We start from the raw sequence: 17,855 nt of genomic DNA on the forward strand, positions 1-17,855 counted from the left end.
AAATCAGAAAAACTGTCATCAACTAGTAAGAATATATGTTGGAACCAAAAAATTAGAACTAAATGGAAGCATGAAATGTTTAATGAAATGGAGCTTAATGGATGATTTCCTGAAGACTGTTTTTTGAGAAACTAATATAATTATGTGCCGGACAGACTCCTCCATTAGGCACAGCTGACACAGTGCTGAGAGCTCATAATACTTTTAGAGGCCCAATAAAAATCTTAATTTTAATTTCTTCTAAAATCAGAAGGAAAAAAATGAATATAATAGTGAGTATGTATTAATAAATCTACCCTGGATCATATTAGTCTTTGTACCAAAGCAGTTATAAAATAAAAATATAATTTTTAGTATTTTTATAGAGGAAGAAGCCCATAGAAGCAAGGTGCCCAGGGCCCCAAAATTCATAATGAGACCCTAGTAATAGCCACACTCCTAAATTACATGACTGGCTTAAATACTACATTTGAATTGACCGAGGAACTGCTATATACTTGTGTGATTCCATATGCTTCTAGTTTCTAAAAATGTTGTCAAAATACCATTTCAATACTTCATAAAAACCCTGAAATATATTATCTGAATTGTGGAATTTATGCATAGCTACAAAAATAGAGACATCCAAAAGGGATAGGTGGGAGTAATGGTAAAACATAATTTTGGAATGCTAGTTAGTACATGTGCTAATTTTAAGCACTAGCAGGGAACGTAAAAAATAGACATATCTTTCCAGCAAGGAAACTTTAGGAAAGATGATATAAAAAACAGAAAACATTCACACGTGGTTCTCTATTCTCTCCCATCCAGGCAGAGAACAACAATGCTTTGAATACACATAGATAAGCAGCCTAGAGAATTTAAAAATCCAAGTTATAATGATCAATATCACAATAAGCCTCAAATCATAAAAGGAATGATCAAAATAGCATACTATATATTAAGAAAAAAGATAGTGTTCATTCATTAATGGTTTTTGCATATTTCCTGATTCCAAATAGGAGACATATAAAGTTACACATACTGATACTTAACCCTGCAGATTAGTAAGTCTTTCTAGATACTTGCTAGTTTGTTAAATGAAAGAGCTTCTAGATATACTTCACCCACATGTGAAGTCTATTATGTTGATAATCATTGAAATTCAGTGACTGGTACATGGGACATTATCTAGTCTCTATACTTATACATGTGTTTGCAATTTTCCATAGTGAAGATATAAAAAATATTACAATAAAAACCTTAATATAATTAGTCCTTACATTAATTCCAAGAGACCTCACATCAGAGGAAGTATTTTTCTGCTCCAAAAGACAACCTTCTGTGTTCAGGCTGTCTGCCTATAACTGACAGTTTTTCCAAGTTGTCCAAACAATATATCAGAATTAGAACCAAAATTGCAACAGAGTACCTAGAGACACCTCCTGCTGTGTTTATCCACACAGTTTATCCACAGTCTGATTCACTGATACTAATTCTTTTCATTGGGTTTGTAGTTCTTACTAGCCACTAAATAGAGATACCATAAGTGTTTTTGGTATTTATGGTCTTTAAAAAATGTCCTTTAGGAAGCTGAAGATTTTCTAAAGAGTAGATACTAGTGGTAAATTTTTTCAAAAGACTAAGTCCAATTTCGGATATCATTTAATCTTTTATAAGGTATTGTTTTTCTACTCTCTAACCATATAGAATATACAGATTGTGAAAAATCATATATCCGTACCAAGTCTTTTTACTATTATGTTTTCTGTAGTTAAACAATGTACTTCATGATGTTGACATATTCCCATATTCCTTCAAGACCATTTTTGTACCTGGCAGTCCACCAGCTGGGCCTCCATGTCCATAGGCTCTTTGGCTGTACCCAGTGCGGTGTCCAGAGTAGCCTTAGTGCTCAAGAGCCAGTGGTCCAGCTCGTCAGCTTCACAGCGATACCTCTGCAGAGCCTGTTCCTGTCTCTGTTCCTCAAGCTGATCATTTAACTTCTCCTAATGAATTAAATAGAATGTAACATAGATCACCATGAGGTCAAGTCATTAGGATTCAACACAACAGATCCAGGTTCTTAGTCCTGGTTGTGCATCAGAATCACCTGTGAAACTTAAAAAAAAATTAAAAATTAAAAATTAAAAATTAAAAAAAATACCTATGCTTAAGCCACAACCTGGAGTGATAAATGAGTTTCTGGAAGTGAGTCTCAAGATTGGTATTTGTTCAATGCTTCTCTGATGATTCTAAGGTGAACCCAGAGTTTAAGCTTCTTGCATACTATGGCTATGGCACTAGGCAGATAATATAAATAATGGAAACTGACCAAGGATTAGAACAAAACAATGGTGGAAGACAGTAAATGGCAATAGATGCTTTACCTCAATGTCTGGGAAGGTGTAAGCAGTGGTGGGGACAGAGTACCACCATGCAGTTTCAGGCAAGTGATTCCCTGCAGGAAGGGGGGGTTCAGTGGTATGAGTTTCTTGGGTGAAGGCAGAAATTCAAATTTTTTGGTTACCTCTCTGGGTTTTCTCAATGATGGTAAATAATTCATATTAAAAAAAAAAAATCCAAGCCAATCACTTCATTTTAAAACTCCTCAAGGATTTCATAGCATGATTAGGGACAGTAGTAATGAATTAAAAAATTAATTCTTAAGACAAGTACTGTAAATACCTTATTTTAAAAATTATTTCATTAAAAACTTATTATTGTTATTTTTAAATTTCTGGGCTCACATTAGAATCACCAGAGAAGCTTGTTGAAAATAGATATTAAATAAAGCTGACACATTGATTTTAAGCGTCTCCTAAACAACAAATAAATGAATATATGATTTGACTAATCTTATAATAGGTAAAGCTGGAAAGAGCCTACACACAATAACAGGTCCATGTTCAACTGAATTATAGCATAACCAGCAGCTACATAAATAATCTTAAGTTCATATAATAAGAAATGTGTTGAGAACTGATCATGTGCCAGAGAAGCTGCTTGACCCTGGAGACACCAGGAGAGAGATACTCTAAAGGTCCTTAAGAGGTTTCCAGTCTCATCAAATTTATAGGAGCAACATATGAACATTACATATGTTTAGGGCCAGGAATTATAACAAAACAAAGAAAAAGCAAAATAACTCATTTAGTAACCCATGTTATCATCACTAAAATTTATCTATTAAATAATGTTAAAGTTAAGTAACATGAGAACCAGAATTACAAAACTATTTTCATGAACTAATGTGCTCAAACTGGCTAAGGGTGACTAAGGATTTATTCTTCAGAGTATTAGTAATACTGGTCATAAAATGCTCTTATTTAAATTTTTTTTTTTTTTTTTTTAAGATTTTATTTGCGAGAGAGAGAATGAAAGACAGAGAGCATGAGAGGGAGGAGGGTCAGAGGGAGAAGCAGACTCCCCACTGAGCAGGGAGCCCGATGCGGGACTCGATCCCGGGACTCCAGGATCATGACCTGAGCCGAAGGCAGTTGCTTAACCAACTGAGCCACCCAGGCGCCCCAAAATGCTCTTATTTAAACAGAGCAAACCATTATGCAAACCTTTCACAATTATTCTTCACAAGGCTCACGTCTACCAAGTTTTGCTTTCCACATTCTCAATTTTTCATGCTGAAATGAGCCAGGAAGTGGTGAAAAGACGCATTCATGGCTACACAGTGACTCAGTGCTCTATTCACGAGACCCTCCTTGAGACACACACAATACCAGCTTCTTCTGAGTGGGAAACTATAAAAATGTAGATCACGTAAATAACCCGCATGCTTGTCAACACAAGTTGGAGAGTGAAGGTAGATGTGAGGGGCACCTTCAGAGTTACTTGTTACCTCTAAAAGTTGCCGCTTCCCTGAGGCCTTCATCTTGATGGTGGACATTCGCTCGGCTAAGACGGTGAGCGTGGACTGCAAGGCCAGCTGTTCGGCGGGGTCGGACTCGGGAGACTCGGACACCAGCTCCTCCGCAAGAGACGACTGGAGCTCACTGATCTCATCTTGAAGCATGAGAATCTCATCCATCAATGCCTGTGGAGAAGACTGTGGAATCACACTCCTGTATGTATTTTTTTGGCCTGAGGAATCACATCCCTAGCTGAGTCTCACATTGAGATTAGTGAAGATTCTTCACGGGCAAGTCATTTAACCAGCAAACAGGGGTCCCACTAACCTAAGTTCTGAAATGAAAGTACCAGAATGAATGCCAGGACATTTCCGACTTCAAAACCATTTGTGTCCCTAATGTAAATGAATTTGAACAAGTTAATTAATCCTTCTGACTTTCAATTAGGCTCATCTGCAGTCCAAGAAGAGGGGGCATGCTCAGTCTGAGTCTACGATTCTATGTTGAAAACAGAATTCACTACTTTCTTCCTCAACATGATTTTTCCCACTCCAAATTTCCCCAAGTCTGACACAGCACTACACTTTAACCCAAAGCTTACATGACACAAGACCAGGGAGATCCGTCACCTGTTTCTATGTCGTCACCCTCTCCTCATTGTCTCCTGTCCATTGCTGAGGTTTCAAATGCTTTCTAATGCTGAACACTCACAGGGGTGTATCCCTTACCCAGACAACTCTCCTAAATTTTAGGCTTTATATTCAACGTACACATTTCCCGGGTATTTCCAGTGCAATACATACAAAGCTTGCTTCCTCCTCTGTCTTCATCTCAGTGAAAGGTGACACTCTCTCATTGTTCAAGCTCAGGACCTAGGAGTCACTCTTCACACCTCCTCTCCACTCGCCACATCCAATCAACACCAATTCCTCCACGACGTATCCTGTAGGTCTCCTCTGCCCCACCCCAAGTCACAGCCAGCTCTCTTACTGAATTGCTCTAATGGTCTACTGGTCAGCTCTCCTGCTTACGGGCTTACCTGGCCTCTCCAGTCCAATCTGCACAAAGCAATCCCAGTGAACTTTTAAAAAGGTAATCAGATCCTCTCATTCCCCTGCTTTAAAATACTTAGTGGCTTATTGCCTGTAAAATAAGAGCCAGACTCCTTGCCCTACTTGTATGTCTCACCACTTCCCGCCCTGCTACCATCCATACTTCCTGCTCGCGACATTCCCGCCTTCTGTACTCACTCTAGGACCTTCAGCTCTTTCAGGCAAATAGCAGGCTGATTTCTTTATTCACATCCATCACAACTACATACATGGTTTTTATTTCCCAGGTTTTGGTATGTTATGACTTGCTCCTTGACTGGAATCTTGACGGGAGAAATTCTTATTTAGGATTTGAGTGGTGTGTTAGAAAAAACAGGTCTTTTGGCTAAGACCAAGTGTAGAAAAAACAGGTGCTACCACATGAGGGGCCGCCAGGCTTCATCTTTACTAATATTTCATAGTTTCTCATGTACCCAGACTTGCATAGTTCACAGCTCTGCCATAGGACTGTGGGCTTCAGTGTAAGCCCAGGGCCTCCTCGGAGTGGGCTCTCAACGAATATTAGAAAACAAAACAACAAAAACACCTTCTCTTCTCCTAATATCAAGTGTCATCATACTCAATTGATTTTTAAAATATTTATATTGAAGTTATTCTATACATCTAGAGAAGTGCGTGACTCTTAAGTGTATAGGTCCATAAATTTTCACAAACTGCATATACCCATGTCCTGCCACTCAGATCAAGAAACAGAACAAGGACGCCACAAGCCCTTTTGACCTCCTCCCTGTTACCACCTCCCTCCTTCCCAAAGATCACCACAGTGTTACCTGTAAACATCACAGATTACTTTTGCCTATTTTTGAGCTTCATAAAAATGAAATCATGCCTGAGGTACAGCTCTGTGTCTGGCTTCTTTCCTTCCCTGTCATGATGATGAAAGTTGCTCACGTTGCATGTAGAAAGAGATGGTTATTTTCATTGCTGTATGGTACTCCACTGTCACCTGGTTTGTGGATCTTTTCCAGTTAAGTCTTTCTAGTGGGTTCATGGTACTATCTCACTGTAGTTTTAATTTGCATTTCCCTGATGACTAATGAGATTGAGCACTTTTTCCTATGCTTCTTGGCCATCTGGATATCCTCTTTTGGGACTGCCTGCTAAAAATCTTTTGTCCCCTGGAGTCTTTCCTTTTCTTATTGATGTGTAAAGTTGTTTCTATATTTTGGATAGGAGTGTCTGTGTTCCTTTTGGTTCTGTGTATTGCAAATATCTGCTCCCACTTTGTGATATGGTTGTCCCTTAATAGGAATGACTTCCCTCCTGCTGCCTTTTGATAAAATGAAGTTCTTAATTTTATTATAGTCTAATATATCAGCATTTTCCTTCACTGGGAAAGTTAGGGTTAGGTTTGGTGTCTTATTTAAGAGATCTTTGCCTACCCAAGCTCATGAATGTATTTCCCCATGTCATCTTACAGAAGAAGATACTTTAAATAAAGTATGGCCCACGAAATAGTATCAGTCTGCAAAATGCTTGTTACCAATTCATGACAAGACTGAGATACTGTAGGTGTCAAGAAACTTTTAAAGCAATGTGACATTGATATGTCCAAGCAGTATCTTATTTTATTTTGCTAAAATACTGGTCTGATGGGTCAGAAATTTCAAAAATTAATTACTACAGATAGTTTGAGAAGTTCTATTTCAAAATTTTTTTTTTTTTTTTTTTTTTTTTAACCTTCACATTTAGATCTACAATACACCCAAACTTAATTTTTGTGTCCCGGGTAGGCAGGGGTCAATTTTTTTTTTTAAATATGGATATCCAATTGACCCTGCATGACTTATTGAAAATACTATTTTTCAGCCATTGTTTTGCAGTATAATATTTGACATAAACCATATGTCTTTGTAGATGTCTGTGTCCTTATGGCTTCTAATTCTGTTCCATTGACCCAGTTGGGCTATCTGTGCCAATACCACACTATCATAATTACTATTGCTTTGTAAGTCGCTCTCTGGTAGGATACATCCTTCAGCCTTATTCATCTTCTTTGCAGTTGTCTTGGCTATTTTTGACCCTTTTCATTTTCAATATATATTTTTATACATTTGCAAAATATTTTAATTTTTTAAAAGATTTTATTTATTTGAGAGAGAGAGAGCAAGTGAGAGTGAGCAGGAGAGCCAGAGGGAGAAGCAGACTGCCTGCTCATCAGGGAGCCCAATACGAGGCTGATCCCAGAACCCCGGGATCATGACTTGAGCCAAAGGCAGACACTTAACCAACTGAGCCACCCAGGTGCCCCTTGCAAAATATTTTAGAATTAGCTTGTCAATCTCCACCAAAGAACTTGCTGGGATGCTTTAATGAGACTGCAATGAATTTAAAGACTGATCTTGTTTGTTATACATTCAAAATGCTTTTTCTCCAATAAATTATTTTCCACTAATTCATAACCATTTTTTCTATTGTCAAATACCTAAAATTCATATTATTTGGTCTCTTTTAAAGGCTTCTCCATAACTAGACTGACCCCATTACGTCTTTTTTTTTTTTTGCACCGATCCTCTGTACGAGCAAGGAGAGCCCCTCACTATCTTATACCATGCTCACTCCCATTCTCTACTCTGTGCCTTCACATGTGTTTATGTTTATACCGCCTCCTACCCATTCCTGTTGCCACTACAAATTTTTAAGATCTGTGCTTCCCAAAAGACCTGATAGAATTTCCTTTTATCTACTTCCCATCACTGTAACCCACAATCCCATTACTTTTTTTGTACAATGTGTTGGTAATTCACCCAAAAAGCACATTTTTAAATCATATATTAATGAGAAAGTGTGTTTTTTTCAGCTGTGCACATAGTAGGTGCTCAACGCATCTAGCTGACTTAATTCTAACTCATGATAGATAAAAGAGGTATCTGAATCAGGAAAAGAAAAAGCCACCTCCTTGAACCTCAGTGGAGTTGACCAAGCCAGTGTGCAGTGAGGTCACCAGCTTCTGTTTCAGGCTCACGATGTTCTAAAACAGCTCTCTGAAGGTTCTGGAGTAAGGAGTAAGGGATTCAGGAATCCTGGAACTGTTGGTTTTCAGGGTCAAGCCTCCCTATTCACGCTTCAGTTTACTCTCAAGGGACAGTGGATGTTTTTGGAAGGTAGCTATGGTTTTAAACTTTGAGATCAAGCAGCCAAGCTTACCGGAGATGGGGTTTTCTCCTGAGGTAAAATGGTTTGAAATCAGATAGAGGCGGTGGTCGAATGACACTGTGAAAGTATTAAATGGCATTGACTGCACACATTAAAGTGGTTAATTTTACGTGATTTGAGTATTTAAACAAAAAGATCCAGCAGTCAAATATGTCTTCACCCTGTAACTCTGTCTCCCCTGGTGACCAGCTCTTCCCTTACAACATCCGACTTAAGACGAAGAGAAGGAGAAGAAACGCACATCCTTGGGTTTCTGACTTGTTTTTACAAGGATATGTGCATGATGCTTCTGTGGTTTAGAGAAGTACCTTGGGCTTCTCTAAAATGATTCACCTCTGGGGAGAACATGAAGTTCATGTTTGGTTTAACACCAAAGGTAAACGTGAACTTTACTGTGACTTTCAGAACTATCAACATTAGCACAGCTCGTTTCAAACTTGGAGTTGTCATGTATATTGAAAAAGCAAAAACAAAAACAAAATTACCTCAGAGCCCTGCTTCCTACCTGTCACAGAGCTTAATGTGGCAAAGACAGCACATACCCACAAAGCATGAACTGCCCATGACCACGAAGGTCCCTATCAAAGAAGGCTTATCACTTAGAACAGCCACAAGTCAGCTTATGAACAGCATTGATGCCTGCATTAATGACAAGCTAAGATCTACCATACAATTTAGAGAAGATAACAGGAAAGGCACAGCACTCCACCCAAATTCAGTAGATTTAGACAAATGTTTAGAGGAAAATGTAGGGATCAGGATAGCTCTTTAAAGAAACATTAATACTTCCGAGAGAGTGTTGGGAAAGAAATAACAATTTAAGTGTTTCTATTAATTTTTGGAAAATATAAAAAGCATACCGGACTTCCTCACCCACATTCAGCTGGAACTTAGAAATAGTAATTCTACAACAGTTCTTGGAATTTTTAACATGCCATTCCAGAAGCTAAGAACCAATTTAGACTTTGTGATACCATTAGCTTTTCACGTGGGCAGCTCTGTCCCAGAATTTGTAGAACATAGGTACAGACGGCAAAAGTAGGTCAGATGGAGAATTTTAGATTTGTGATCATATGAAAAATATTACATTATTTATATTTTCTTTGCCTCTCATTAGAGCATTAATGTAATTGTTAAGTTCAGATGATGGATAATCATCATGGCATTAGCTCTATCTCCTCACTGCTAAAATTGTTCGCATTACCACTCCCAATTTAGAAAGATACAGAAAGTCAAGTAGTTGGCTTAATTACAAGAAAAGTCACAGATTCATTTCTAATATTTAATACTTCGCATTAACATGCAATTTTGAGTTTTCTCCATTAAGTCCCTTGAAGAAAATAATAATTCTGCTCTACATTGTTCATGCACGTCAGGTAATGGTGACTGGGAGCTAACCTGCATTTTCAGTTAAGATCTCTGGAATGTCAGGGCAGACTACCAGGATCCTATTCTCATGCAGTTCCTAGATCCTGGGGGGACCCAGTGAAGGATCTTGGTGAGATGTGGTCAGTCACCTGGCACACTAGAATGATGGGCCTTGAACAAAGGCAGAGATGACCCTGAGAGTAGAGAGAGTAGAACTATGTAAACTCTCCCAGGAACCCCTGCTTCTGATAATCTGAGCCTGTGACACTCGAATTCACTCTAATGTAGCCTTTGGATAATGTATGCCAAATTCCCTTTGAATGTTTAGAGGAAACTGTAATCAAGTGGAGGTGAGTGGTCCTCCCCCTCCAGGCAGACGGGGCTGGGCGGGCAGAGGAGCAGAGAGAACCCCGGGGAGCACACTGGTGTGACACAGACAACACCTCAGATGACAGTGAGGGGGTGGCAGCTGACAACATGAAAACTGGAGTGACAGTTTAAGAGGATGGTGGCACTCGGAAGAAAATTGCATTGTAAATCGTCACCCAAGTCCCTGATTGTCCTCATGTTTGGTCTGGTCCAGGTAAACAAATACTGACTTTAATCTTCTATTTTTATAGCACCCTGCCCAAACCAGACTGTTTGGTCTGGTCCAGGTAAACAAATACTGACTTTAATCTTCTATTTTTATAGCACCCTGCCCAAACCAGACTGACTATGGATGACTTTGGGACAGCAGAAAGCCCCGTAGAAGGCAGTTTTACCAAAATAGGGCCTAAAAATGGGTGCTACACTTTGGTCTCTATTTTAAGAAGTCACAAGAGTGTCAAAAACCTGAAACCACTGTTTCTCAATATGTTGTCTCTAGATGAAATGTTCTCATTTTTGTGTTATACTGTAAGGTCTTATACTGTAAAAGAATGAAATTTTATCTTAGGCTATACATATCAACAACCAGTGTATTCCAAGATTATCCTGGGTTCCAAAAACAAAGTACAGAGTTTCACTCTTAAAGCTGATAAATGTCCCAGTACTTGACAGATACACATATCATATCATGCTTTTATAGCACTTAGTTTGCATCTAAAATACCTTTCTTTTCCTCTGCCTTTTATAGGGTCATTACATGCTCCTTTTTTCTGCTTGGGGTCAGGTAATATTTCCCCCATCAGTGTGACTGCATATTTAGGTGAACACCTCAGTACCCTTGGCTCCCAGTTATACCTGATTGTGCATTAATAGCACACTTGATCATACTGCTGAAGCATTAACTAGATTTTGATATATGCACTTTCTCAGCATGCATTTTAAATTGATGCATTTTTAACACTTTTCTGAGTTAGGTTAATGTAATCATCTCTGTTTCTCATGTAAAGCTAAAGTTTTGCCTAGTTTATATAACTTTTTAAAAATTGATTCAAGTCAGGGACAACTCTAAGAGTATAACTTTGAACCCCTATTCTTCAACGGCTTCTTTGTCCACTAAGCCTGAGAACTATTCTCTAGTGATAATGGGAAGCTGCTAGGCACACACTGGCTAAATTTCTTCAAAACAACAATAGCCAGAGAAGGGGGATGCGGTGTACATTTTATTCCTACAACAACAGTTCACAACAACAATAAAATAACGTGGCAACTAGTAGGAAATGCACTCTGTGTGATAAAAGTAAAAAAGCAATACCAATGCATGCAGCTTTCTTTAAGTTCAAGGTCTGAATTTCTATCTTCCTCTCTTAGATCCCTCCCTGAAGCAGTGGTGGAAACAACCACCATTTGGAATCTTGTTTACTCTGTAAGAACTGATATTAAAAAAAAAAGTCAGTCTGCTCTCCCAAACACATGCTTGGCCGCCTGGCTGGCTGATCAATCAGTCACAAGAGTGCACCTACTTAATCCTGCAGGAAACTGAAGTCATTGCTATTTTTACCTGATGTTCAGCCATCTGGCTTTCTGGACTCCTGCCGTGCTCCAGACTCTCACTGAGTTTCATCTCAATGGCCTCCATCTTTGTGGAGATGGACTGGAGGGAGTCCTGGTACTTCTGCTGGCGTTCCAAAGCCTCATAGAGAGTTCGCTGCTTTTCACTGATCTGCAGAAGAACAGGATATTACCAAATGTTTCCTAGCCCCTTATCTTCTAGATTACAACATTTCTTTCCTCATATGACATTCTTACCTCTGTGGCCCAACACAGGGTATTCAACAGTGTACCGAGTGTGTAAACTCTCTGCATGTGTTTCATAAGACAATCGCTAAGGTAATCTGTGTCTGGTCAACTTAAACAATTCCACGTTTCAGAGACTTACCACATTCTTTAAAGTTTCCCAAGAACGCTGCAGATCATCCAGTTTAGCAGTAGCAGATGGCTCCAGCCCTGGTTCATAGAACTCCTGAGATGGCAATGTGCTGGGGTGGATTCTCGAGGCATCGGTCTGCAACCTCTCGGGAGATAGTGCTTGGTAATAAGCAATGTCCTGTGGGTACAAAGCCCAGTGTTGGATTCAAGAGGAAGACAAAGTAAACATGCTCTGGGTACTGTCTGTCATGTGGAGGAAAGGTTCAGGACTCACCTATGTCTCAGGGGGCTAGAAATTATAGAAGTTAGTATAATTCTTGTGACAAGAAGAATTTAAAGATCATATCAAAGCACATTACAGTTGCTTTTGAATTTTGGCTTCTATTAAAAAACGAATGAATTTACCAATATTTCAAGTTGCCAAAACTCATTCTTAGTTTATATTCAGTAAAATGGAAATACAAAGGATTTGAATGGTACACATGTTTAAAGCTTGATTAACTAGTAGGGCAAAAAAAGAGAATCTGAAGTATCTATTTCCTAACATGTTTAATGCATTGATTAAAGTTCTACATAATTTTAAAAAGGACTTTATTTATTTATTATTTTTTAAAATTTATTTTTATTTAAATTCAGTATATAAGACTGATGAATCACTGATCTCTACCTCTGAAACCAATAATACATTATATGTTAATTGAATTTAAAAAGTACTTGATTTAAATAAAATTAAATCTATAAGTCGTTTTTAAGATATAGCCAGATCTTCAGTATTTGTGAGTTCATTATTCACAGAAATTAATTAAAATATTTTAATATTAAATAAAGGAAAATGTAATAACTTAGAAGTTAAAACTACTCTAAGTAACAAATAATAAAAGGGATTCCTTCTAATCAATTCCTGGAAGTACAGTAGAAATAAAGTGAACGATGAAAAATAAAACTTTTGAATATTTTATTAGTTTCTTGGGATATAAGTAACATTACATATTTTATAGTATTCATAATGGAATCTATCCTATCAAGACATGTAATTCATGTGTTTTCAATTGTTTCTATGCTTATTTATGCATATTAATAGAAATTGAATTGGGGAGTAATGTTTATATTCTGGGAATTTCTATTATAAAGTTCACTAGTTTTACAATTATACTATTGAAGATAATTATGTATATGAATTTAAAATACCTCAGTTTTATGGATAATAATGTCTTGAAGAAGGTCCCAGCCACTGGGGAAACCAAAGTAATAGCAGGAAGGGGCCTGGCATTTGGCAGGATTGTGTAGTAGGAGGAGTTCAGACAGGAGTCTGACACCTGAGGAGTCAGGACAACTGAGATTCCAGTGGAAATTCTCCTCGTAAGTAGCTCTATAATTGGAGAAAGTCACTCACATCTCACGCATTGGTTCCCTAATCTGTACAGCACTGGGGAGTTCTGAGGATTAAACGAAGTCATATGTTTGAGTGGCCATGAGGCCTTCTACCTATTTTGTTTTTGTTGAGACTTCCAGATAAGTCCCCAACCTTAACTGAAGGAATGTGGAGACTGGTTCCTCTTCATTTGTCATCCTGTCACCACCCTGAGCAGATTACCTTGCAATTCTCAAGTCTTTGCTTGGCTCATTCCCATTCATGCTCCCCTACTTTCACCCCACTTCAGTCCTCCACACCCTTGAACATGACAGCCTGTCATCATTGACTTGGTTCACCCCATGTGCACTTGGGGCTATGTCTAAAGTTACTTAAACCCTTCTCTTGCCAACACCTTTGCTCCTTCTCCCCTTAAACTCTGCTTTACCAACATCTGGAAAATCCCAAGTAGGACTCGATCCAATTTTACTTTCCAGAGTGCATGTATACACACACACACACACACACACACACTCCACACACACGCACAAACAGCTGAAACCACTGAGGAGATACTCCTGAAACTTCTCAGATTTCTAAAAATCTGTCTATTCTCAGACTCACCTTTATCTTACACTTGCCAGTCTCCTTGCTTAAGGATAACCCTCCCACCTACTCCCAGAACCCCATCCACCTTCACTTTTTCAAGGACCTTGGTCCATTAATACCCTCCTCTTCTCCTTGTTGACTCTTCCCCAGCATATAAATAGAGTCAAATCTTTTCAGTCTAAAAACATCTTTTTTTTGGTATTTTTCTTATAGGGTATCACATAATAGAAAAGTCCACAAATCATAACATGATGGGTCATCACACATGAACACACAGTCACGATCACCCTTTCTTCCTTTTCTCCCTTTCACTTGATAATCCAGCTTCTGCAAATAGTAGTTTACATTTGATAATGTTCACTTTCTCATCCTCACTCCACTTCTAAATACCCAGCCGAGTTTCAACCCTAATGACTCTTTTACTATGAAACAAAATGATTGTTTTCAGCCCTTCTTCTGCCCCTTTTAGAAGCATTCAACACTTCTGCCCGTCCCCTTCTGGAAACACTTTCCCTTGAATCTGTTTTCCTTCTAGCTCTAGTCATTCAAGCTTTTTGTGTAGTTTGTTTCTTCCCCTCACTCTTAAATTTTGGTTATTTATAAGCTCCACACTCACATACTCATTTGTACATTTATATCCCTCATGCTCTTCAAACCAGCATTTCCCAAAAAAATAAAATAAAATAAATCCAGATGAGAACTGAATTTAGGAAAAAAAATAACATTCTATCCACCTTTCAATAAATGGAACTTCAACTCACCAAAGCTCTGAGCTTGGGATTTATCCTCTATTTCTTCTCTCCCTTCCCATCCACTGCTTATTTAGGATGAGTTCTATCAACACATATCCTTGCCACAGCACTGGTTTAAGTTCTAGTTAGAGCAACAGCTTCCTAATTCCCAGGCTACAAATTGGCAGCCTGCAGGCTACCTTTGGCTTGCATACATTTCGCCTGGCTTATGCAGTGTATGAAATTGTTGAAAATTTCATCGAAGTAGGGAGCCTTTATAAGAATCCAGATTCACAGCTCCTTTTGCAAACCAGAAGGTACATAAGCCTGGACTCTGTGTCCACATGGCTCCAGTAATTCTAACAGAGGAGAAGCTGCCTGGTGTATGAACAGAGGTGCTGCTCAGGTCCTCTTCACCCCCGAGCCTGTTTCTCTCACGAACATCACCAGTCCTGGTCCAGGCATCAGAGTGTGCAACTTCTGTCCCTCACTAGCTTCTCTGGTTCTGAATCTGTCCATCTCTATTCTATTGTCCACACTGATCCAGGATGAGTTATTCTAAAACCTACTTCTATACATAGCTTCTAGTTAAATTCTCCCTGTGGTTAACTATTAGCGTCTGGATGAAATTCAGTTTTTTTGTGTGTGGCATTCAAGGTCCTGTCCTTCATGATGTTTCCTTCACCCCTCTCAGTTTCTTTTGTCCCCCTCTCCCTCCTCCTCCAAATCTGGTTCTCTAATTATACTGATACTATTTGCAGTTGTCCGATGGGTCATCCTCCTTCCAGCCAGCACACCTTCTATACATCCTTCTCGTTGTCTGAAAAACTTCACGTCACTCTAGTGCATACCAGCTGCCTAACTTGTTCTCCTTTCCTAAAGCTCTGGCTGCCATCTTTGACCCCCCTGAACTCCCGGGTCAGGTGCTTATTCCAGACCACCCTCACCATGCAGTTTTCCCACTGTCATGGCACCTGTCCCCTTCTGTTGTGATTACTTGCCTGCTCTCATCCAGACTGTGAGCTCTCTTAAGACCGGAGTGAGCTTATTGTCTTTGACTCTGAGCCTGAGTCTTTTGTCTTTGACTCTGAGCATGTCATAGGGTGTCTGGCAAATAACAGGCAGGCATATATATGTGTCCCTAGTGAATTGTACATGTAAAAACACTTTTATAAACTTTATCATTTTATATACACAGAAGGTAATACTATTACTGTCCACAAAGAAAAGCAAAAAATTGCTTTAAATGTAAAAATTCTAAATTAAATACTCTATTATAAATAAAGAAGCCCCTCAAAAGAGTCAGAAAAAAACAACTGTGTTATTTTTTTAAAAAATTCTTTTTTTCTGGTTCTTTGTCGTGTGTGTGTGTGTGTGTGTGAGAGAGAGAGAGAGAGAGAAAGAGAGAGAGAGAGATTGTGGGTGTGTATGTGTTTTGCTCAGGCCGATTAAACAGAACTGACAATTCCTGGTTTCTTAAAAGCATTTGAAAATATGGCACCTTTTGTAGATGAATAATTTGTATCTATTTGAGGACTACATAGATTCAATAAAATAGAACCATCAGTTCCATAACTACTAAGCAGAGGCAATAACTGGCATAATGAGGGATCATCCTTAGACATGGGTCTCTTGTTGCTTTGTGCCTAAGTTATGAGAGTTATTATCCAGTAGATTCCTGAGGAAATACATTTGGAAAACTATCGCTACTATTTCATTAACACTGTCCAGGTTAAAGAGTACTTTCAGGCTTCACATCACATTGAATTTTCAAAATTTTGTGAACTGAGGAGCACTGCTTCTCATTACAGCTGAGGCTGCTAAGGGACTTTGCAGGCTCTTTCAGCTTACCGCAGAAAGGCTGGGACCCGTTCTGAGCCTTTAACCCGGGGCCTGGCACTCTCCCTGGTACAGGATTGCGCTTTTCAAACTTTGCCTTCTGTTGACTCTACCGAGGAGCCCGACTCTTGCTTTGCTTCTGCAGCAAATCTGGGGGCTGCCTGGTGCTTTCCACTCTCCAGTAAGCTATACCGTTCCACATCTTAGCTAAGAGCTACTGTGAGAGGCAGAACACACTGACTGTGGGGTGGGGGGTGGGGTGGGGAATCAGTTATATAATGAAGATCTACTTACAGAAGCAGCAAGCCCAAAACCTTTTTTTTAACAGCTGCAATTTTATAAAGCAGTTATATTTGGCCGCCCCTTGAAACAGTTGTGCACATTCTGTACAGTATTTTGAGTCTGAAAAGTGGAACTTAGGGGGATTCTAAATGTCCTCCTCGCTTCCAGAGATAGCTTGTTGGCCATGTTGGAGTATTTGTTCATTTTCCTCTGACTTATATTACTGTATGAGAAGAATACCATGTGGCCATAATGATAGGGTTGATCTGTTTCAACAACACCAAACAGAACACATTTGCTTTTTAACAGCCTCCTCTGAGTAAAGCTGTCTGACATAAAGACAGTTTTTGCTCACCTGCAGTATCATATAAAAGTATACTAACAATATGATTTAATTGATGCTTTCCTTTGATGGGGGGGGTGCCAAAATAGATTTAAAACAAAAATCTCACTCATAATTTTAGGATTTGATTGAGTTTGACAGCTAAAGTAACCATAATAAAAACATTTGCATATTTTATCATTCATCAGGCTTTTTCACATGTACACTGAAAGACACTTTACAAGAAGTATCACTGAGACTGATAATCTTAGAAAAGGGCTATTCTTCCCACAGTGTTCATCTCAAGGCCAGTGTTTACTGTTCAATTTGAAAAATTTAAGAACATTAAACATATAGGGTAATTTTTTCCTATACAATAAACAGCTGACTATAGCCATATTTCTCTGATTCTAATAACATCTGTGACTACAGGGAAGAACACAACATCAAAGAATGAGTAATATGTATTTTAAAATCAGAATTTGAAGAACAGTTTCCCCCAGAGTGCCCTGAACTTCTCCTTTTTTTGTTTTTCATTTCCTCTCAACACTTTTGTTATTATTCAGTCCACATCCATCTTTATTTCTAGATTATAAGGTCTTTGAGGGCAGGGGCAGTGTTGTCTTCTCCTTTATTACCTACCTGTGACCCAGCACAAGATTTCATGCCATGCAGGTGCTCAGAATGTGTCTGATGAATGCATAAATTGATAACTTCTTAGAGCTATAAACATTTTTACCAAGAGAATTGTTTTATCTAAAATTTTCAACAATTTTATTTTCCTCCTTTGGGGGAGGAGGGTTTTTTTTTTTAATCACAGAAATACTATTTCAAATGCTTCTGCTTTAAAATAGAAATAATTGTAATTGATTTGTAATATAGCTTATAGAACATTTGCTCCGTTTAATGCTTCTTTCTTAATAATAAATCCCAACTCCTTTGAAC

At 38.6% G+C, this 17,855-nt stretch overlaps 1 protein-coding gene across 3 annotated transcripts in view; it reads right to left on the reverse strand.

Moving 5' to 3' along the window:
* Positions 1-17,855, reverse strand: part of SYNE1 (spectrin repeat containing nuclear envelope protein 1) — a 444,246-nt gene that overhangs the window by 135,053 nt on the left and 291,338 nt on the right. For all 3 annotated transcript variants that reach the window (XM_045865766.2, XM_064598231.1, XM_064598230.1), the window contains 4 exons: positions 11,787-11,954; positions 11,409-11,570; positions 3,836-4,030; positions 1,815-1,988 (listed from right to left, as the gene is read on the reverse strand). In XM_045865766.2, the coding sequence (XP_045721722.2) occupies positions 1,815-1,988; positions 3,836-4,030; positions 11,409-11,570; positions 11,787-11,954 (699 nt within the window). The remainder of the gene's footprint in view (positions 1-1,814; positions 1,989-3,835; positions 4,031-11,408; positions 11,571-11,786; positions 11,955-17,855) is intronic.

Source organism: Mirounga angustirostris, unplaced genomic scaffold, assembly GCF_029215605.1.
Source record: "Mirounga angustirostris isolate CCGP_5_RB_7025 unplaced genomic scaffold, mMirAng1.0.hap1 SCAF_8, whole genome shotgun sequence".
In the NCBI taxonomy this organism is placed as follows: domain Eukaryota; kingdom Metazoa; phylum Chordata; class Mammalia; order Carnivora; family Phocidae; genus Mirounga; species Mirounga angustirostris.